The following is a 22,561-nucleotide window of genomic DNA, read 5'->3' on the forward strand; positions in this document are numbered from 1 at the left end:
TTGGTGATTCTGCCATCATGTGCTTATGATCAGAAGAAGTCAATTGTAAACCAAATACTCTTCAATACCCCTTTTCATACATATCGTCACCCCAAATATGAAGTTTGGGATAAAAGAGTTCAGGGAGTGTGGGAAAATATAATCAAGTGAAAGGTAAACAACTGATGTACCCTGTTTTTAAAATTTTTTAAGTTTTCAAAAATTTGTTAGTATTTTTAAGCATTTTAAGAATCATGGTAAACCCTGATATCTGTCTTACTGGAGTGAGACCATGCTCCTTTATTGTGAGCTCACAGTAGGTATTCAATAAATGCTTTTGTAAGAATGAATGATTATAAAAAGATACTTATGTTCCTCTTTTACCATAATTGGTAAAATCTATAAGCAGTGCTATTTTTGCCGATGACATTTATGTAACAAAAGTTCAATATAAGAATTGATTTAAAGTAACACTATAAGAATGGGACATTTAAAGGTAGAAATTTAAAGGATCAAAAAAAACCTAGGGTCTGCCCATGAATTTTTAAATATAGCATGCTTGACCAGGAAAGTGGACATGAATATTTGTGAATGAATTTCAGACTAAAGGAAATTTTCAATATAAGCCATGTAAGTTTAAATTAACATAAAGAAAACATAATTATTTGTCAAAACAACCAAATACATTAAGAGAAATGACAACTCTCTTTAAACTTGCATTCTCAGTACTGTCTGTGCAAAATTGCCTGTAGTGTCCTCAAATGGGTGTCTGTGGCCAGCTGTATAGAAAACATCCGCTTAGGAAGTAATGTGGTCTGCTGTTTCCTTCGGCTCCATGGAGTCTGGCTGCGTCAGGGCTGTGCTTCCAAACAGCTGGTCTGGATGTGCGAAACCTGCAGAACGGGCAGCAGCAGTTGGAGGGCGTCCTGTACGTACGTCCTGCTATTGCAGCCCTGGGACCGGGAAAAATGAGGTTGAAGGGTTATTTTCAAAGTTTAATCTTGACAATTCTCCTAATTTGATAATGTTCCCTCTCCTCAAACCCCCCAATATTGGATTATATTTTTCTTGTAATATTGGTGGTTAAAGCCAGTGTGAACACATTTTCTTGGATGGAGCGTGCCCAGCTCTTAGTTAGCTACACTGACAGAGAAGAACTCACTCGAGGTGAGGGACAGACATCAGTGTGTGTCTATTCATCGCCCAGTATGTTCAGTCTCATCTGTCCTTCCCCCAGATCAACCCTGCTGCCCTGAAACAACACAAAAGCACAGTATGAAGGAGGTCAGTCTGTCCTACCCTACAGATAAATAAACAAGAGTGGTCTATATAAAGCTAACTGGAGATATTATTGGGTAGTTACCAATAATATCTGACAATCATGACAAATCATCGAATACTGTCATCCTCCTGTGCTTAGTTTGTGCATCTGATAGCACTATTCACTAGTTTGTTAGTGTGTGGCGCACTGACAAACAGTATTAGAGAGGCCATTAAAGGGTAGGGTATCGAAAACATGTGAAAACTTCCACTGGGAAAATGAAAAAACACTTGATCTAATATTCTCATGACTGACATGGCAAATTAATCTGCTAATGACTTCTGGGTGGCCAGGGCAGAGATTTCCTTGTGCCATATTCTGCCTTTGCCTTTCAGGGTTTCTGCTTAGCTGTGTCTGTCCCTCTAGGACCTGCCCTGTAGCTTCTGTCCTTTCTGATGGACTCCATCTCACTGTATAGCTGCATCCTAAACAGTAACACTCAGTGCCACCGCTTTGCTATTTTTGTACCTTGATAGTTTTCCTTAACAGTAAGGTACAATTTCCTAAAACATTTGCTATAAATATATAGGTAGCCATCTTAAAGTTATGTAATTTTCAAATTTTGCAACTGATAGCTACTTCATAAAGCGAAAAACTGCGTATGCATCGCCCATGTTCAAACTTAGCTTGTTAACACATTGTGGCTTCAGTGGGGTGTCCTGTGGCTACAGATGTGCCAGTTTCTTAAAGTTTGGCCCTTTATGGAAGACTTTGCTCCACCAATTGTCCACCCATTCTCCACAGGTAGAATATAGTGCCTATGCTGCAAGCATGAGAGGGCCTCCTGGGCCTCTTTTCTTCTCTTACATCAGTGTTTCTGGAAAAGCTACAGCAGTGTCGAGGCAGCTTCAATTCTACGCAACTGATGCCACAAAGTCCTGGTGAGTGGGCAGGCCACAGAATAAACGGTCATAGAGGATGGTGCCCCTTGTCACTGAATGGGCAAAGGCTAAACACTCTACTTGTCATTTTTGCCAGCCTAGTGGTTGGACCCAGCTAAACCAAAGGTTATTGTGAATGAGGGGATGGAGTACTCATTTTGATGAAAATCACCGCTGAACAATAATCCCTCATTGCAGCCAATAATCATAGTGTTACATCTAGTGTCAAACTTGGCAGAAATCTGCTTCTGCTGGAGGGAACAGTGGCAGAAATAACATGCAAGCTTAGCGTTTCTTTTTATAATCAGGAATTCTTGAAAATTAGGTATTGTTGCTTCACCAGAGGGTTTACAGCTGGTTGAGCTACATAAATGTACTCAAAAAGAAAAAAAAAAAACTGTTGATGATAAGATTTACAATTGCAATAACACTTGCTGCCTGGGAGAAGGACAAAAATAAAAAGTAGCTCTAACATTTGCTTTGATTCACAAGTACTTTCTCTCTGGGGGCCACTTACCTCTAACAATACACTATCGATCATGGGATTAAGGACCTCGGCCTTCTTGTCACTCTGTGGAATCAAAAGTACGAAATTGACAGATTAGGTGCTCATACTGCAAGGCTGGCCACGTAGAGTGTAACAGGCTGGCTCTGTTGAGGGATCTCTTAGAGAGGAAGAGGAGGAGAAGAGGAATGCTTACTATAGACTAGGCTTTGTATTTGGTGTTTCGCCTCTATGGTCTCATTTAATTTCTACCGAAATCTTAGGAGGTAGTTAGATACCATGATAACTCCAAATTAAAGAGAAGAAAATAGGGTTCAGGAAGGTCAGGTAACTTGTTTGAGTTCACACAGCTACAAATTTCAGATCTTTTAAACTATTTAAAGTTTGCAGCAAGTCTAAGATTAGGGTGAGGGCAGTGAGGATGAGTTGCACAAGTGTGGGGTTGGATCCTGTCTTAAAATTTTGATATTTCATCGATCCTTTTTTTTGCATTTTAATTTTTTTAAAATATTGCTTTAAAATATCTATCTAGATTACCGAGATTTTTTTCTTTTTCTTTTTTGCGCTCCTTTCAATTTTGCAGGTGAGTTAAATCCCTCACTCATCTAACCTAGTCCAAGCCCTGGTTTAGTCTTTTTTTCTTTCTTCTTTTAAATGTAAACAGGGATACTTGGTCATAAGGAATCTTCTAGAAGAGCAGCAAATTTAAAACATTCTTAAATATAACTCACGAACAGGTCTGCAGATCCAAATTTGAAAAACACAAATATACGTAAAGCATGGAGCACAGAACCTGGTATAAAGTAGGTACTTAAAAACTGAAGGCTAGTGTTAGTATCATTACCCTTATTTATGGTATTGGCCTACCAATCAAGAGTCTTCTCTATCTAAAAATGCTCAATCTACTCTTAGACCACAAATGATTACAGGGATTGGAGAGAGAGGGCAATCTTATTAGGTTGGTTTCTCTTTACCTGGAAGAGTTTATTGTAAGCAAAAATATGTAAATTAAAAATATCTTCCCAGAGCAGCCCACTTTCATTGGCATTACTCTACTGAGGGTGAAGGGATGTCTTAATGGGGAAACCATAATGGAGTCTTGGGAAAAAACTCTTTAAAATCCATTTTAGTAAGTAACCGCAAAATCCATTACAGTATTTGCTTTCATGTTTATTTGATTATCAATAAACTTCTAAAATATAATCAAAATGAGGGCAATAAAATGACATTGGTTTTCAGATCAATGAGATGTGCAAGCAATTTAAATGGGGTCTGGAGAGCAATATACACTCATTAACTTCAAGTTATGAATAATGGCCGTTTTAGAGAACAGAAACGACGACGATGTAAATGATTCATCGCAGCGCAACATCAGAGGCATTGTTGTGGTAAGATGGCATTTCAGTAAACTCTATTTTAAATTCAGCTTTTTCTTCTCCAAAGTGATAACCGTGTGTTCTTGATTTTGCGCATGCAAACATTTGTACACGTGTGTGTACACGTACATGTATAAGTTCAAGTGCACATCCATCTGCCAGAGCCTTGCCACGTAAGTTGTGGGCTGTGGATGTGGGCATTGTCATTACCTGAGAACTCATTGGAAATGCCAAATCTCAGTCCTCATCCCAGACCGACTGACTAAGAATCTGCGTTTTACCAAGATTTCCAGGTGATTTGCTTGCACACTGAGGTTTGAGAAGCACTGTGCTGGAATGTGATACACGTTAAAAGGAATGGAAAGCAATACCATGAATATTATGCGCTAATACAGATAAATGTGTAGCATGAATCAAACATAACACACACAAATACACACGCACAGACACGCATGCAGACGCACACACCCTCAACCTCAGACAACCACAGAGACCCGGACAGTTGGCCATCCGTCTGATGTGTCTGACAGGCAGCCACTGCGAGCTGGGAAATCAATTGAGAGGCCTCGATGGATCAATTCACCCCTCTGGGCCTCAGTTTCTTCATCTTGTAAACTGTGGCCAGAGTGACAGGAAGGTACAACAGAGCCTTGGGAACCCGGGTTGCCACGGCTATCCTGACAAAGACCTCACACCTCTCTGCAAATCTAGCATTTTCACCAGTCTGGGCATCAGGTAACTCAGACAACGCGGAACAGCCAAGTGCATTTTATCCAGACTGCCATATCCGCGCGCCCGCCCCCGCCGCACTCTACTCCTACCCAGCGCAGCCGGGGCCTAACCAGACAACCACGAAAGCTGCTGTTTTACAAAACAGGAGAAGCAAACCAGATTTTATGACAGCAGAACAGGTGGTATGTACCTTACCCCTTACTAACTGAGTCGCTTACAGAAGTGTGGGGGACAGACATCTTTTGGGGTGACAGCCAGGCCCATGATCATTTCTCATTTCTTTTGAGAACAGCTCTTGGCCTGAGGGGGGCAGGGGTGCAGCCCAGCAGCCAGGTGGCTCTGCAAGATGTGGCCCTGTCCCTCGCTGCTGCCGAGGGATACCAAGGTGGACGTCTGACCCATGCCGATGAGCTTCTCAAAGCCCCCACCCGGGAGCCAGGAGTTTGAATGGACACGGGCCGCACCTGCCGCCGCTGAGTCACATCCTTGGCGACACGTCAGACGGAGGGCGCATGCGCTGTGGTGCTGGTCCCCACAGCCGCTCGCGTTCCTCCTCTGCCTTTCGTAAAGCTCCTTTTCTCTTTAAATTATTTGGGACTTGTTTCTGTTGCATCCTGTTACGGGCTGGATTGTGCTCCCCTCAGTCACACACACTAAAGTCCCAACCTCCAGTCCCGCGGCCTGTGACCTGATCTGGAGCTAGGGCTGCTGCGTTAGGATGCGGTCCCCTGGTCGGGCCGAGACGCAGCAGGACTGGGCCTTGGAAGAAGAGGGAAGTGCGGACACAGACACACGGGGAAGGAGAGGACGTGAGGACGCAGAGGCAGACTGGAGCTTCGCAGCCACAGCCAAGGCAGCTGGGGCCACCGCGAGCGGGAAGAGGCAGGGAAGGAGCATCCGCTCCAGAGGCGCGGAGGGCGCGCGGCCCTGCCAGCGCCTTGGTTTCAGACGCCTAGTTTCCAGAACTGTGAGAGAGTAAACCTCTGCTGTCTAAGCCACGCAGGTGTGGTGCTTCCTTACGACAGCCCTAGGAAATGAACACACTTGCAACCAAAAAAACACCCTAGCTAAAACAGGAAGTAAACCTGCTGTTTCTCATGGAAAGAATCATCAGAACTTACATCGAGGGCTTTAAAAGAAAAAGTAGGAAGGTATCCATTTGTACTCACCATCAAATTGGTATTAACTAATCAACACATAAATGCACATATAAGAATAACATCTATTGGATGTTGGGCAGGGGAGAGGGGGGGGGGGGGGAGGAGGGAGGAGGGGACGGGTATTTGTATACACAAGGAGTGCAATGCGCACCACCCGAAGGATGGACATATTTGAAACACGGACTTGGCGGGGGGGACCAAGGGCAACATACGTAACCTAAACATCTGTACGCCCACAATATGCTGAAATAAAAGTAAAAGAAAAAAAAAGAAAGAAAAAAAGAAAAAGTAGGAAGGTCAAAAGGGACTATTTTCCACTTGTCTTCTCTGGCACCACTAAGCTGATTTCCAAAGAAAACAGCTAGAAGCCACACCTCCCCATGAACGCTGAGCCTTTCAGAGTTGTTACCCTGAGAATAGAAACACTTAAGCCAATTGGTAACATGTTTCTTCGATTAAAGTTGAAGTGTGACAATAAAACCAAGAAACTTCTTCTATGGCTTATAAAATACGCTCTGAGGGCAACAGTGACTGAAAATATTCAAAATTCATTATTTTCATAAAGATTCCTGAATTACATGCATGACAGATATAGGCATCTATCTGTAATGGAAGGAACCTTCATCTGACACTTAAAAAAAATAAAGAAAATGAGGCCCGTGGAGGTTGGAAAACTCGCCCCACAGTGCGCATGGCTGAGGCTGCGGCCGCAGGGCAGACCCGTCGGAGGAGGGCCCTGCGCAGCTGGGAGGCGCTCCTGGTCTGGCTTCAGCTACAGCCCAGTGCGGCTTCTGTTCTGCGGAGCTACTAAAGAAGGTGCTACACGTTTCCTCAAAGCCCCTTGCAGATCTACTTCCCTTAAAAAAGGTGGAAAAAAAAATCAATATTGTAATCTTACCCCAACAGTGGTTAAAGAATTCGTAAACTTCTTTGATAAGGAGGCCACTTCATTGCACATTGCAGTAGTTAATCTGAAATAAGAAAGAAGAGGTTTGGGGGTTTTCAATGAGGTAAAATAATTTAGCTGTTTGACAATTGCTGATACTAACACAGCATTACGTTTAAAAGAACGGCAGATGCGCCTGAAGATGCCATTATACAGAAACGGGCAGTCAGACAGTTTTCCTCAATGATCTTCCATGACTCACAATCATGGTTTAATCTAATCCTGGTTTTCTCTCCGTGCTTAATTACAGAATAATCATCTAACTCACTTGACCTCTTTTTGGAATCAAAATCAAGTGCAGGAAAATGCCAGGCTGGAGCTCCACACGTATAGAGGTACAAACTCTCGCCAGGTGGCTTCTCTCCAGCTTCTTGGTCATTTTAAAATAATAATGAATATTTATTGGGGCACTATGTTCAGTACTTTTGGATGCCTAATCATTTTTAATACTCATAGTGGCCTTATGGGTTACATTAATGTTCCTATTATTCATATACATAGATGAAAAAACTGACATTTAAGGTTAAGCAGCCTGCTGAGGACATGCAGCGGTGAGCAGTAGAGTAGGATTCAAACTCAGGCGTCTCTTGATATTTTGATTACGTCTTTATTAGATGCCTCAAAATAGAGACCTTGTAGGATATGTTTTTATGAATTATATCAAAATTCCAAGTTTAATCTAGCCATTGCATTTGTAGGACTTTACACCAAGAAAACAATGCAAGGTGGACACAAATATTTAACCAAAACAATATTTATCCTAATATTATGGATGACAAAAACTGAAAACAATCTAATAACCTAATAATGTGGGTACTGTCTGATATTTTTCTAACAATTAGTATATGTAACTTTTATAAAAAGTGATTAAAATGCTATTGGAAAAACAATAACCCCAAGTTAAGAATCTTAATTGTTAGAAGATACAGTAAAGTCAGTAGAGGTAAGTTTTGTTTTGACAAGTAGGGGCCTATCTAACCTACGTACTTAAGTTTGACGAGCTATATCCATCCATCCATCCATCCATCCATCCAAAACTTGTCTGCAGAAAGGCTTGAGAGCAAGGCCAGGATAGCCCAGAGCCATCCTGTCTATGCTCTTGGGCAGGTGGGTGGGGAGGCACCTATTGCACAGACCAATCGAGGGCTTGGTGCAGCTTGGTAAGGTTGGGACAGAAAGGAGCTAAGAGTAAGGTCCTCCTCTCCTACCCTATCCTACCCTACCTTTTCCTATCCAAACTCAGGGACTTCTGAACTCCAACCTTCCCCTTTCAAATCAGTACTGCTGAGATAAAATAGTGCCTAGATATTGTCCTCAGTATTTTAAACTTTTCCTATTTTGCCCTTTCTTCTTCCTTCTATATGTTAAGGTGAGTACGTATTCTTTCTCGGAATGTTTAGGGAGGTATTATGTGGTTCTTATATTTGATTTTTATATGCTTAGATATGCAAATCTAGGTGAAATTACCAATCTTTACAAGTGAGGAAAAATGCCACCAGTACAAAGACACTAATACTGACCTTTTCAAAGGTCCTTCCACTAAAAACTTACTCCCCAACCTACAATGCCACATGTGGTAATAAGCAAAGACTAGTTAGCTAGCAAAGTGAATGAGTGTGCTGAGACGCGCGCGCGCGCGCGCGTGTGTGTGTGTGTGTGTGTGTCCCCATATATTTTCAGAGGGCTCTGATTTTGGCTCCTGTGTCTGTATAATAACAAGAGGGTACTTGGACCTGTGCTAATTTTCTATATTATAATATATAGTCATGTAAATAAAAGTTAAGAGCTTATTCTTCAGCTCCATACCAACTATTTTCATGTATAAGTATTCCCTAGATCTCATATACATATATGTTACATTTATATATTTTTATTTCACTCAATAAACTAATAAATGGCTACTATTTATTGAAGAACATAATAAATGACACCACCCATGCACACAGGTGCAGTCCGCAGTGAACTGGCTTAAATTTAGGGACCGTCACGACCAGGGCTCAGACACTGAGCTAGTGTCAGTCCCTACGAACAGTGCAGTGTGTCTGTCTGTTTCTGTGGAGCTGGCTGGGAAGCTGTATCAGCGTTTCCTTTCTATTCATGTGGTGAGTTGAAAATGTAATTATCCTTGCAAGTCTGTGCTTCCAAGACTTTGATCTATTAAAATAAACACTTTTGTGGCTCTGAATGATTTAGCGTGTCTTCCCTTTAATCTCTTCATAAATAATTCCTAGTTAATTCTTCTTATTCCTGTTAACATAATGCATTTGTTAAAGGAGCCCTTATTTCTTAAGACGACCATGAAATAATGGAAGACTTGAAATCTGAATCTTTAGTGGCCTAGGATATCTGTGTGTGAGTGTGTGTCTCAGTGGCACATAAATATATAAAATTGGAAAATTAAGAATTAGACGTAGCATTTATCAGAAATAAAATAACATCTATTTACTTTATCAGAACTTTTGCTTGGTCCTGAGCTGGTTTTTCCTCTTCTTGCCCATGAAGGATCAACTCTGCCACTTTGTGAAGCTGCTCGATACAGCGGGCCGTCACTTCCGCCAGACTTTCGATGGACAACACGTAGACTTCCTGAAATAAAAAAACACAAGGAAGAAAATGAGTCCCTGAGAAGGTGCTTTTTTTTTTAACCCTGTGATATTAAAAATGATAGAATTCTTTTTAAAAACCCAAATATAACATGGAAAAGTTTACCCAAAGATTACGGGCATGGCTAAGACTTTCCTAAGTAGAATGGTGTAAAATGGAAGTGCCTCCGGGTCCCCAGGGATGTGGCAAACCCATTCACAGCTGTGTCCCCAACACTTGGAGCTACGCTGGGCACACAACAGATAGGCGCCAAAGAAGGTGCATGGAAGGGAGGCTGAATGAATACACCTCGATGGACATTTTTCCTTAGAGTGATCTAATTTAAAAAACTTTCATTACAATTAAAATTCAATGTAAGATGAAGTTATTGCAAACTTCTTTTTTAAACACAGGCAGGGTATAAATTATGTACACATAAATTTATTAAACTACAGAATAAAAGCTGCAGCAATGAAATTTTTTTTAAAAAGCTTCAATTACTTCATTAGTTATAAGGCATAAAGACATTTTATAGTAACACATTTGCATATACGATGGAAATCTACCCTAAAGATAAATCAACTATGTTCTTAAAGATCTTCTTCCCTTTAAATTGTAATTGTAAAGCTAAGAAGAAAAGCTATAAAATCTGCACTAAGCCACGAATTGTCTTGGTATAGAGAAATTTTAGTGTTTATCACATTCCTACTTATATTTCTATATTATGGAACAGGGTACAAATGAAAAAAGAAATGGCCTCTCCTCACTTAAAATTGGGCTGCGAATAAATGAATATAATATTACCGTTCTGTAAGTGGACAGTCTAGAATAAATTTACCTCTACAGTCTTAGTTCTCTTTTCTTCCTTTTTGTCTTCTTGAGGGTCTTTAGGCTTCTCTTCTTTTTCTTCCTTCTTCGTGTCCTCCTCTGGGTATTTTGCCACATCTACTGACACCGTGGTTTGATCCTCCTCCGCCCAGTCATGAGCTTTTTTCATGGCCTGCAAAAGCCCCCAACCAAGCAACACATTTATTGTGCAAACATGGAAACTCAGTAATTCCAATCCCAAGACTAGAATCAAGTGTCTCTAAACCCTCAAGGAAGAATCGCTGTGTGCTGAAGGGGTGAAGTGGCAATTCCTCGAGCCTCTTAAAAGGTAACCTTGATGTTGATTTCCGGTAGATACAAAGTAGGACAAAGGAGACAGAACAGAAAGCATGGAGAGAACATGGCAGGACGTGAGGATTTTTTAAAAAGCATTTTAAAATGATGTTCGGATAAGAATAAAAATGACAGTCACATTGAAAAATCTATGGCATATTTTTCACTTTTCATGTCTAACTATAAAAGAATAACAGTATTTTTTTTTTTTTAAATACAGGTTAGAAATTGAGCCAGGGCCATGGCTAAAGCCAATTTCCTCATCTGAAATAACTCATGAAGCTCTTAATGTTTCATGAACCTAATAATGTAGCACGCTGGGCGAGTGAAGGATGGCCCTGCGTGGCCGGGTCGTGGCAGGCCTTCCACGCTGGAGGGGAGAGGGGCAGGGCTGCGGGCAAGCCCAGGTGCCCTCTGCGGCTAGTTCAATTTCACCTGAGTGCGGTTCAGGCAACCTGAGGCCTTAAAAATCATGGCTGCATTGAACAAGCAGAAAGCACCTCCCCTGTTATTTCCTCAATCTAGAAAGGGCAGCCTCATCTACATTTTACCATCATAGTTTAAGCTGTTTACTTGAGTAAAAATTGTTTCTGAGCTTGTGCTGAACTTACTTCTCACCTTACAGCTGAAGCGTGGAAGTTAGCACGTCAGAGTGCCGAATGGCAAGTTAACAGTAAGAAGATGTGGGGAGAGAAAACCCCAAAAACTGTCTTTGATGTGTCCTTTAGGGCAGAGGTTCACCCTGACCATGTACACAAGCCCGAGGACCTGGGAGCCGCCACGCGCCCTCCGAGCGACGGCAGGCGCTGCGCGGACACGAGGGGCCGTGTCCCGGGTTCGGTCCGGCCTGCGGGTCGGGACCGGGTCTGGGACGAGGGATCGCTCGCCCTGGCCTCGCCCGCCTGGATAAGCGAACGCCTAGATAAGCCGCGCTCGCAAAAAAGAAGGAAGGGAAAAGAGAGAGCGCGAATGGGAAAGCACCACACAGTTTTAAGTAAGCAATGATCAGTGTCCTCTTAAGAAACTTCGAAGCAAGGCCTTGTGCTGTCATATGTGGTATTATGAGAGGGACCCAGACTGCGAAGGCTGGAAGGTTCTCAGACGGGAGGAAGCGCCCGCATTCCAGGAGGGAATGCGTGGCTAACCTGGCGACCTGCTGCTCTCCGCCCAGTTCTGGCATTTCTGTTTACAAGGGGCCGGGGAGGTGGAATTTGGAAAAGCCGCTTGGTGATTCTGTCCCCCTCTTCCATCGCCTATCCTGATGATAACCACTGCTCTGACACAACATTCTATTTTGCCACAAAAAGGTGAGTGACTTGTTCAAGGTCACAGGTAATTATTAGTAAAATTACAACTAAAATGCAGGTCTCATAACATATAGCATGTTCTTTACTATCACATTTTATTATGTGGCCTCTTCGAATCTTAACTGATGACCTCAAACTCCCCTCTCCCCACTGTGCCATACGGGATTTTTTCCATTTCAGGTGGATCTCTGGAATTTTACAATTTTTTTACAAAAAATTTTACAAAATTTGGGAATTTTCCCCAAACACTCTGAATCAAATGGTGCTGACCTTATTGAGTTTGTCAGGTGTGGCCGCGACATGTAATTCAAAGAGAAGCTCTGTAAGCATGCTGGCAAATTCTTCTCCTTTTTCTTCTAAGCCTAGGAACAGAAGATGACAGAAGTAAGAAGCATGATTTATTTTTCATCCTTCCGAATGTGGCAGCTCCCCGCGCTTTAGCGCCGGCAGCCAGGGCAGGCTAAGTGGAGGAGGCCGTGGCAGCCTGCCCGCCAGCTGCACGGCGAGGACGAGCGTCTTCTTCACTCGTGAGCCGGGCAGTGAGGCAGCCGCTGGCACCTGGCTGCTGGCAGCTCCGACCGGGACACCCGGGCTGGTCCCACAGCAACAAGAGGGCGGGGAGGGGCCTCGCCCGTCTTGTTCACAGCGACAGGTGGTCAACAGCTGTGTGTTGAAAGAATGCTCGAGTAAACGTAGGCCCCTTCTCAGGCCTAAGAGGCCTGGGACAACAGCGGATCTACGACGCAGAGTGTCGTTATGCTTAGCACTGCAGCCCTGCTGCGACCCACGCGCCCTTCCACGTCCACAGAGGCACAGGGCTGAGCACGCAGAGTTAGTCTCCACCAGCGCTCTGGGGAAACTGCCCAAGGCTCCCTAGGGTACTGTCTGGTTCTACGGTATTTCTTAATGATCTGTCTTCCCTTCACACTGGAAACTGCCGAAGGACAGAGCTAGTATTTATTTTGCTTGTTCCTGAATCCAGAGCATCTAACATAGTACCTGGAACATAAAAGGTGCTAAAATGAATATTTAATGAATAAACAATTTATTAATAAATTACCTAACATACAATAATATATTAATTATATATACCAGATGTTATACATGGTACATTAATATATATCGTAAAATGAAAATAAATTAGTATCATTGGTGGGCAATAAAGAGAGACTCTAATTTCTCTCATTTTTATCTATATACAAGGCAATGCCATTTTAAAAGTTTCTGACAGGTGCCAAAGGACAGATTCCACAAGGGGTTTACCGCCAGTTTGGGGGAGAGTGAAAGCATCATTGACCTGGCCTGATGGCATGATCTCCAACCCTCTGAGAAGAAGATGCTCTGTCGTACCCCAGCGGGGAGGCAGCGCCCTCAGGGAGCACCGAGCAGTGCGAGAAAGACTGTATCTAACGCTTGTCTGGATGTGCCATTTTCTGTTTTACACACAAAATGGTTAATCAGCAGCTCATGAAGATAGCCAGGGCAGCTTGTAGGGCTTTGTTCAAAACATTTGGCTTAGACCAGTTTGTTATTACTTATAATTCACATATTCTCAGGAGGGAGACACATCAATCATCAAAACAGGTAAGTAAAACACATCTGTCAAGTGGCAAGTTCTATGGAGAAGGATAAACCGAGGAAGAGGAAGAGCCGCCGGCTCTGGGAGGCGTGAATAGGAGGAGCTGCGGTTGGATGTTCGCACCTGCCCAGATTCCCATGTTGACCCTAATCACCTGTGCTCTGCTGTTAGGAGTGCGCTTGGGGAGGTGAGGAGACCATGAGGGTGGGCTCCGCGCCCCAGCACAAGTCCCCACGGTGCTAGCTGGTCCCTTGAAGGCACCATCTGTGAATCAGAGGGCGGGGACCCTCCCTGGATACGGAATCTGCCGGCACTTTGATCTCAGACCTCCCAGTCTCCAAAACTGTGAGAAATAAATTTTGGTTGTTTATAAGCCACCTAGTGCGTGGCATTTTGATATAGTAGCCTTAATGGACTTAGACAGCAGGGCGGCTCAGCAGGCGATGTCTGAGTAGCCACCTGGAGGAGGAGAGTGCTGGGCCACGAGATGTGTCGAGATGTCGCGGAGACGTCGGGTGGGGCGAGTCTGGGAGGGAGCGTGCCCAGCAAGTTCAGGGAGGAGCAAGGAGGTCCAGGCGGCTGCAGTAGCGTGAGGGAGTGGTGTGCGTGTGTCTTGGAGAGTGAGGGGGGGCAGACGGAGATGATTGTCTTTGCTCAAGATGAAGTTGCAACAAGAAAATGATTTTAACCCAAAAGAGGTAGGTGCTCTGAGGGGGCTTTTGCAGCACTTAATTCAGTTCTCAGAGGGATGTTAAGAAGGCTTCCTGGAGGAGGTGATGTCTGAACAGAACCTTCAAGAATAAGAATGCATTAGCCATGCAAAGCGAGCAGGGCTAGAGAGCGTCAGAGATAGAGAGAGGGGGAGAGAGAGAGGTTCCATCAAAAGCTGAGATTCTGTCTCTGCTGGGCAGAGGTGTGGACAAAGTTAGACGGGCAGGGCCACACCTGGGCAGCTTCGACAAGGTCTCCTTCCTACACCTCCTGCTCCTTCTCATTCTGCTTCAGGGCACAAAGAGCCCTGGCCTGAGACTTGGGGGGTGTGGCCCCCACCTCTGGGGCCAGTCACAAGGCTTCCTCAGCTCCCATGCCCTCCTCTGTAAACTGGGATAATGAAACCTGCCTCTCTCCTCGCTACAGTTGTTATAAGGACCAGCTACTACAACAAATGCGAAAGTGTCTTGTAAACATGAAAGTTTTATGTAAATAAATGATTATGTGCTACACAGATATAAACACAGGGAGATTAACTTTTAGCAAATATTTTAGGGGAAAAAATCATAGCAAAAAATGGAAGTAGATAAAAACAGGTGATGATAAATGTTGCAACAAAGAATACCTATTACTACAACTCAACTCTTGATCTGTGCACGGAGCCAAGAAGATCTTCACCAAGGCAATAAAAATAGAAAATGGCCTTTAAAAATCTCTTCTCAGCCGTGGTAAATCAAATTAGAGACCCACGGCAGTGTGATAAAATTACACTCTGCTGGAAAGACAAACATGCAAATCATTAGCTAACATTATTAACTGCAGAGGAGACTGATATTAAATTTATCTAAAAATGACAGTTTATTATGTTTTCTGAGAGTATCAAATAAATTATTTAGTTGTTAGGAGGCTTTTAGCAATGTAAGTGCTTACGAGGAGAAAATTTGATGAATATACTGTTTTCTCCCAGAATTTTGCTCCTGGATTTTCCGTCCACCTCCACTGATAAGATTGTGCTCTATAGCTTTTGGGTGATCCTTCGACCTTTTTGGAGTTGTAACACTCCATCATAGTTGGGTTAATGCAATGACGCCTCTATTCTATTTTCCCAATTCTTCATCAAGTGTCTGAATGACATTTATTTATTAAATTAAGTTAATTAAAATTAATAGTGTTTTGATAATCTGGAGATGCCCTTTGGGAAAATGGATATATTATGGGAGATAATAGGGTTTTGTCACTTAAGGAGAGACAAATCTACCATTTCTTAAAGCATGCTGTTTAGTACTTCGATTTTTATGTGTTCGTGCATGTGTGTGAATGAGATATTCAAAAATCCTGATTTATTAAATGTCTACAATTAGACTGGAACATATCACCCATAGCAACATTTTCTACTTAACAGCATTAAGTTTCCTCTCTCCCCTGCTGTACCAAGTGGGGATGCTGTGCCGCTTTAGCTTGCATTGGCAATAATATCTCCTTGATGTTAGGGGAGAATCTGGGATATTCTTTTTATCCTCTCTAAGAGATATCCCTACCAGGACCAAGGTCTACCTCAGGCATCATGAAACTTGAAGAGGAACAGCCTGATTCTTTTTGGTGATTGTAAGTCTGGGACAGGGCGTCTACTGGTTCATCGTGGGTCCACAATTCGAGCTTCATGACCTTTAACAGCTAATGTTTTAGTTTCTTCATTAGGAAAAAAAAAAAGACAAGGCTGTCATCCTTTGTGACTTTTGTAGAAAGACACAAATGCTCAAAAACATTATTCCCCAACTGTACCTTTGATATTGACCTCTTTCTATGCTTCAGAATAATTGATTCTTTTATTTTGATGCAATGAGAATAAATCTCAGTAAGCTGAAGGCACCTAAGGTCAGTATGTGGGCTAAAGAAGGAAATGGTGTTTAAATGACAGTTTATGAATGCTTAGAATAATTTTTCCGTGAGCACTGAGGCTCAAGCATTTGAACTCTTGAGTTTGAACTCTGATAAAAGGGTGTAACGCATTTGGGCACGAAACACTGCCAGCGACTTATGAATGCACATTATCGTTAATAATTACCTACTTTGCTTGGTAGGTAATAACAAGCAGAATAATAAACAAAAGCCGCAATTTACTGCACCTTTGCTATTTTCCTGACATTGTGTTAGCACTTTAAATAATAAGAACAGCTAACAATTCGAGCAGTTTTGTGTGCTAGGCACTGTAATATATGTGTTTACAAATGTTATCTAACATATGTAAATAGCCCTTGGGAAAATATATCATTGTTTCCATTTTACAACTTTAGATACCAAGTTTCAGAAAGGTTACATAACATTTTTAAGGGCATACAGCAAAAGAGTGGTGAAAATGTTTCAGATGGGATCCTTCCCAAGGTTCTAGGAGAGGCCAGCCTTGTGTCTATAGTTGCTGGACCCTTCAGCATAACCTACATGAAACAGCCGTGGCGCGGTGCGTGGCCATGCTGTCGGTGAGAAATCACTCTGCAGGTACAAGCAATGGTTTACTCTACTCTCAAATGGAAAACCTAAAGTAATCATTAAGCATGCTCAACTTTGAGAATAATTTTTCCCCTCTGAAGGAAGCCTTGCTTCTCATAAATAGGTCTAGTCTCCTTGGGGTCATTATCTGGCTAGGAGATTGGCGAAGTGTGCCTGTGTCGTTTCCGTGATTGCCAATCCAACACATCGCGTCCCGGCGCGCTGCAGAAAGACGGTGCAGCCTTCGTCAGAACTGTCCTTCTTAGGTGGAGTGTAGGACACTTACTAATACACTCTGACTCGTACACATATAAATTAAAGTAAGAAAAATATGCAAAGAAATCATCGAAAGGTTTTCCCACCATCAACATGAATCATATTAAAGAAGCGGAGCGCAAACTCTAGTCATCAGGGCCCTGTTTAGCACACTGCACTCTTGCTCATTTGACCATACACATTTATTATGTGCCTGGGATGTGCCGAGCATTGTGCAGAACATCAGAGAAATAACAGGCGTTCCCGCCCAGTGAAAAAGAGGATCGAAATCAATGTGACACGAGCAGATGCCAAGGGTGTTTCAGAAGCACAGAGGGGGCCGCTTGAATGAAATGATTCCACCCTGCTCAAAGGGCTGTGTTTGTTCACAGCAGTTTCATAAGGATTGTGCCAACAGATCGTCTTGCTATTTAACTTATTTTCCTTTACCTTCTTGATTCTCTTCATTCTCTAATTCTTTGGCTGCAAAGATGTCTTTAATGGAAATTAGGTCATTCTTTAAGAGTTCCAGCTTCTCTCCATCAAGTGAGGCTAAAAATGACTGAACCTGAAAAAAGAAATAGGTCAGCATAACTGTCATCTTTTCTTCTCATTAATAACGTTTACACACAGCCGTCCCCAGTTTGCCCTAGGACGGAGGTGATTCGCATGTGGGAGGTAATGCTGTTGGCTTTACTGCATATTAACTGTGCAACTTTGGACAAGTTCCATGAGCCCTCTGGGCCTCAGTTTTCTTATTTTTAAAGCAAGATCCTTTGTGGGGTAAATGAGATAAAGAATATGAAATACATTGCACAAGTGTACACAGTAGATGCTAAATAAATGGTGGTTGCTTCTCTATCACACTTTGGCGTCAACCCTGGGGTCAAATATCAGCTCCTCACTTACTATAACCTTGGGTAATTTATTAAGCCTTTCTTCCTTGTTTGTAAAATGGGGATTAACCGCATCTACTTTATAAGCCTGTTTTGAGGGTTAAGTGAAATAATGCACTTAAAATACTTAGAGTGGGCTGGGTGTGGTGGCTCACGCCTGTAATCCTAGCACTCTGGGAGGCCGAGGCAGGCGGATCGTTTGAGCTCAGGAGTTCGAGACCAGCCTGAGCAAGAGCGAGACCCCGTCTCTACTAAAAATAGAAAGAAATTGGCTGAACAACTGAAAATATACAGAAAAATTAGCCGGGCATGGTGGCACATGCCTGTAGTCCCAGCTACCTGGGAGGCTGAGGCAGGAGGATCACTTGAGCCCAGGAGTTTGAGGTTGCTGTGAGCTAGGCTGACGCCTTGGCACTCTACCCCAGGCAACACAGTGAGACTCTGTCTCAAAAAAAAAAAAAAATTAGAGTGATGCTCAGTATTTACATATGTGTGTACGTATGTTTGCACACGTAAACACATAAATATGTGTTACATATACCCACATATACACTTGCTAGGTGTAGGTTATTGTATTAGGGTTACAGAAATGCCCGAGACATGTTTTCCTTCTCCAAGATGTTGCAGGCTGCAGGAGGGAAGCCTGTGTCCACCAAGAACAGCCACAACAGATGCGAACGGAGGGCACACCGGGGGCACTGGGGAGGCGAGAGAGTGTGCAGGGAGGACTTCACAGAGGAGGTGACGCTTGGACTGATGCGTCCCTGTTCACTGTCTTCAGAACCCTTCTTTCGAAACTGTCCTCTGTGCTCACTTAAAAATTATTTGTACAAAGGGCCAGCCATCCTCTGAAGATGAATCTGAATTTCTAAAATGGTCAAAGGGCACGGAGCACCATGGAAAAAGTGAAGCTTGACTGCAAAGTAGTAAGGTTTTTATTTTTTCATTCTACAGGTTGGACCTTGCTCTGGAGGGAGCTGCAGTCCTCTTTGGAACATGTTTGAATATCCATCGTGGTAGTGGGTGCGCACGTCCCACAGGGGGATGAGGGAGAGCGTTAGGGAGGGCGTCGGGACGCCAGAATGACATTTTCCTAAAAGGTGCTAATGTGTGTCTCCATAATGCACCCGGGGCAGAGGCTCGGCAGGAAGTCGTCACCGCAAACCCATCAGTGTGGAGTTCAGCAAATGCACCCTGCGGAGTTCAGCAAATGCGCCCTGCACGATGGCTCCGGGACACTCCTGTCTGCCCCGACCTTCCCAGAGTCTTCATTTCAGCTCACACACACGTGCTTTGCTGGCAGGGTCCCAGATATGCACACATCACATTCCTACGCTTCACGCGTATTTTCTGAACCCCAGTTTTCCAACGGTAATTATAAATGTGTTTGAATACACCGCTTAGTGAAAATGTACGTAGGCATGTGGGACATTTGGGTTTCCCGTGTTCTTGTGGCGATGGCAATCTTCCTGGAGGGAACGCATGGGGGTTTCATGTTTTGGGCACCTCCTGGGAAGGGTTCTTTTTAGCCTGGGACTCTTTTGTTGGTATCTTTCTATTAATATTATAGCATCTCTTGCTTCCTCCTAGTTCATTCCATTACGCCAAGGTGATATGCACTGAATCTTTAGTTCAATCCAATAATAAATAATAAATAATCACACATTCCTCAATAAATATTTGTGGAATGCTGACTATATGCTTGGCACTGTGCTAAGTGTTGTCCCGGACACAAGGGTAGACAGTCTGCCTTGTAAATCTTTTCCTTGAAAGGTGGTGTGTGCTGCCATTTTAAAGATTTTGTTTACTATTTAACCAGTGAGTATAACGGAGATGAAAATGATTAGTGTTTCTATGACTTTTATTAAACACCACCTGCCATGCCTGTTGCCATCCTAGAATCAATCTAGTCAAATGGTAATAATAATAGCTCCTTATTTCCATTACAGTGCCTGAGTTTTAGCCAGTGCAACGTCAGCAGGGATGATGTGCATCATTTCTGGGCCAAGATTTTAAAAAATGCGAGTGTCCCTTCTACACTCTCTGCAATTCAGAAGACGACCATGCCCTAGAGGACGGCAAGATCCAATACTGCCTTCAGACGTGGACACAAGAGAGTCCACAAGGCCCAAGGGATGTGCCCACCGGAGCCTGTACTCCCCCTTCCAGAATACTCTCCAGGTTACTGCAGCTTCTCTTGCATGGCCTGCGTGAGCCTCTTCCCCAGGCTGTGCTGCTTACGGGGGGACCACGCCACTGGCCTATGTACTACTAGGCCCAGGGGAGCGCCAAGAGTGGCTGTCTGCAGGGGGTGAGGGCGGAGCTTGAACTAGGCCATGCTCACACATGCACACACGGTTCCCTGAGCAGAGAGACAGAGCTGGAGACACGAGGAAGGGACAGGCTGAAGCGGGGTGTGGAAATTTGAGGAGTCTGAGAATTCTAAATGGGAAGGTGGCCTTCCAGGTCATTAGGAAAGGATGTTTGTCAAGGCAGGAGGACAAAATATATTTTCTTTAACAGCTTGTTTCAAAAGTTCTTTGACTTTTAAATATTTGGTATGTGTAGGGTTGCCAGATAAAATATAGGATGCCTAGCTAAACTTGAATTTCAGATAAACAATGAATATTTTCTCAGTATAAGTGTATGTCCCAAATACCACATGGGACATATGTATGCCAAAAAAAAATTCACTGTTTATCTAAAGTTAAAATTAACCTAGTCAGGCTGTATTTTTATTTTTTAAATCTGGCACACCCAGTGTAGGTCTCCATTTGTATTCTTGCTGGAGGCCTGTGTACGCTGGGAGGGGTCTAGTGGAGCCACAGGAGGGACAGAGCCTGGTTCCTCAATCCCTAAATGCAGGAAGCTGCCTGCTGACCAGGCACTTCTACCTGGGACTGTTACAGGAGTGAAGAATAAATTCTACTGTTTTGGACCCATACATTTTTAGGACTGTTTATTATAGCACCCAGTAACTATCACTACTAAGTCAAGAAAAAAATTCTGCATTCCTTACTATGAATACCACAAAAACCTCCAGGCTAGAGAAAGAAAGCAGAGCTTATGGAAGCAGTGTGCAAACAGAAGGAAATACATCCCTCCAAGGACCAAATTTCCTTCCCAGCAACTAAGTCCTTTGGGGCTCCTTTCCAAAGGGCCGTTTCACAGCTGAAACCTGTGATAGAAACAGTCGGAATGGAATCTCTCTCCACCATGATAGCTTGTAATGTTTTTACAGGGGGCCATGCTCCCTTGTAATACATATATTTTTAAATTTTTGTAGAGACAGGGTCTTGCTATGCCCCTCAGGTTGGTCTTGAACTCCTGGCCTCAAGTGATCCTTCTGCCTCGGCCTCCCAAAGTATTGGGATCATAGGTGTGAGCCACCATGCTTGGCCTCTGTAATATTTTTAATAGCAATAACAAATACATATAACATAATGCATATAAAAATAAAATGTCATCAACATTATATATACATTGTTGAGTGCTTATTATGTTTTAGGCATGCTGCTGCTAGCCTCACACAGATTATCTAATTTGATTCTGTTAATAATCCTGTGAGGTAGCTTTCATTATTATTCCCATTTCATAGATAAGGATATTGAGGGAAGAGGGGTCCAAAATCACACAGCTACTGCACAGTGTTCAACAATGTAATGCCTGACTCTAGACCCCACTTTTGTAGGGAGAACTTGTGCTCCAGTGGAGAACTGCACTGTCCAGAGCATGTGCGACTAGACTGTCAGATTCTGAATCTACGGGAGCAATTTGACAACTCTAAATTGCAGACAGCTGATAACAGTGCAAAATCACTGTCGTCTGTGGACCCGCGGGTGATGCTGGGTGGAGGGGGACAGCCTCTCCCGCTGTGGAAAACCAGGTTTGTCGCACATTCGTTTCGACATTCCTGCACTCCATGTAATTGCTGCTTCTTCGGCTTTTCCTTTGAACTGGCTATGATATCTGCCTGGTTCCCTCATTTAATTAATGAGCTAAATAAATTCTTTAACACGTGGTCATTTTGTATCTGTATGAGAATCACAATTTTTCCTTTTTTTGGAAAATTATCTTTGAACAGTTTTAACCACAAGACTCTCACTGAAGGCTCATGGCTCACAAAAAAAGGAAATAAACAGAGAGTGACATGTGACTCGATGATGTGGGGTGGGGAAGGGCGTCTCCATCCTGCCCGGGGCTTGTGGGTGGTCACACGGCAGAGGTGGTCTTTCCCTGCTGAGGCTTCAGGAACTGCTGGGCCTCCTCAAAGTCCAGACGCAAAGTTTAGAGAGTCAAAAACGACTCTGCACGGGAAGGCTCACTTCCAAATTCAGCTTCCTGTCTGAGGACCTGCCCCTCTGCAGGGAACGTCACCAGAATGGCCCAAGGCCCGTCCCCCGCAGGAGGCCCAGAGGGTGCTGCCCTGTGGCCTCCACTGGAAACCGACCCCAGAGTACAGTCAGCCTGACAGCCACATGGGAGAGCCATATAAACAATTAAGTGAGCTTATAGTTTTAGAGTGTTTAGAATAGGGACTAAATAAGTGCCAGGTAAGTGCTCGCTAAATAATGACACACACACACACACACACACACACACACACACACCACACGCAACTCACTGTAGATCCTTTAAGGAAAAAAAATCACCAAACCCCGCTGACTTCCCCCATTCATCTC

At 43.4% G+C, this 22,561-nt stretch overlaps 1 protein-coding gene across 1 annotated transcript in view; it reads right to left on the minus strand.

The window, feature by feature from the left end:
- Nucleotides 1-592: 592 nt before the first annotated feature.
- FAM114A1 (family with sequence similarity 114, member A1) overlaps nucleotides 593-22,561 on the minus strand; it is a 68,313-nt gene continuing 46,344 nt past the window's right edge. Inside the window, exons 8-14 of the mRNA XM_012644515.1 lie at nucleotides 17,434-17,551; nucleotides 12,222-12,313; nucleotides 10,322-10,483; nucleotides 9,347-9,486; nucleotides 6,853-6,925; nucleotides 2,699-2,752; nucleotides 593-932 (exon numbers count right to left, since the gene is read on the minus strand). Coding sequence (XP_012499969.1) covers nucleotides 831-932; nucleotides 2,699-2,752; nucleotides 6,853-6,925; nucleotides 9,347-9,486; nucleotides 10,322-10,483; nucleotides 12,222-12,313; nucleotides 17,434-17,551 — 741 coding nt within the window. The 3' untranslated portion in view covers nucleotides 593-830. The remainder of the gene's footprint in view (nucleotides 933-2,698; nucleotides 2,753-6,852; nucleotides 6,926-9,346; nucleotides 9,487-10,321; nucleotides 10,484-12,221; nucleotides 12,314-17,433; nucleotides 17,552-22,561) is intronic.

The sequence above is a fragment of the Propithecus coquereli genome, unplaced genomic scaffold, assembly GCF_000956105.1.
Source record: "Propithecus coquereli isolate 6110/MARCELLA unplaced genomic scaffold, Pcoq_1.0 Scaffold213, whole genome shotgun sequence".
Lineage (NCBI taxonomy): Eukaryota > Metazoa > Chordata > Mammalia > Primates > Indriidae > Propithecus > Propithecus coquereli.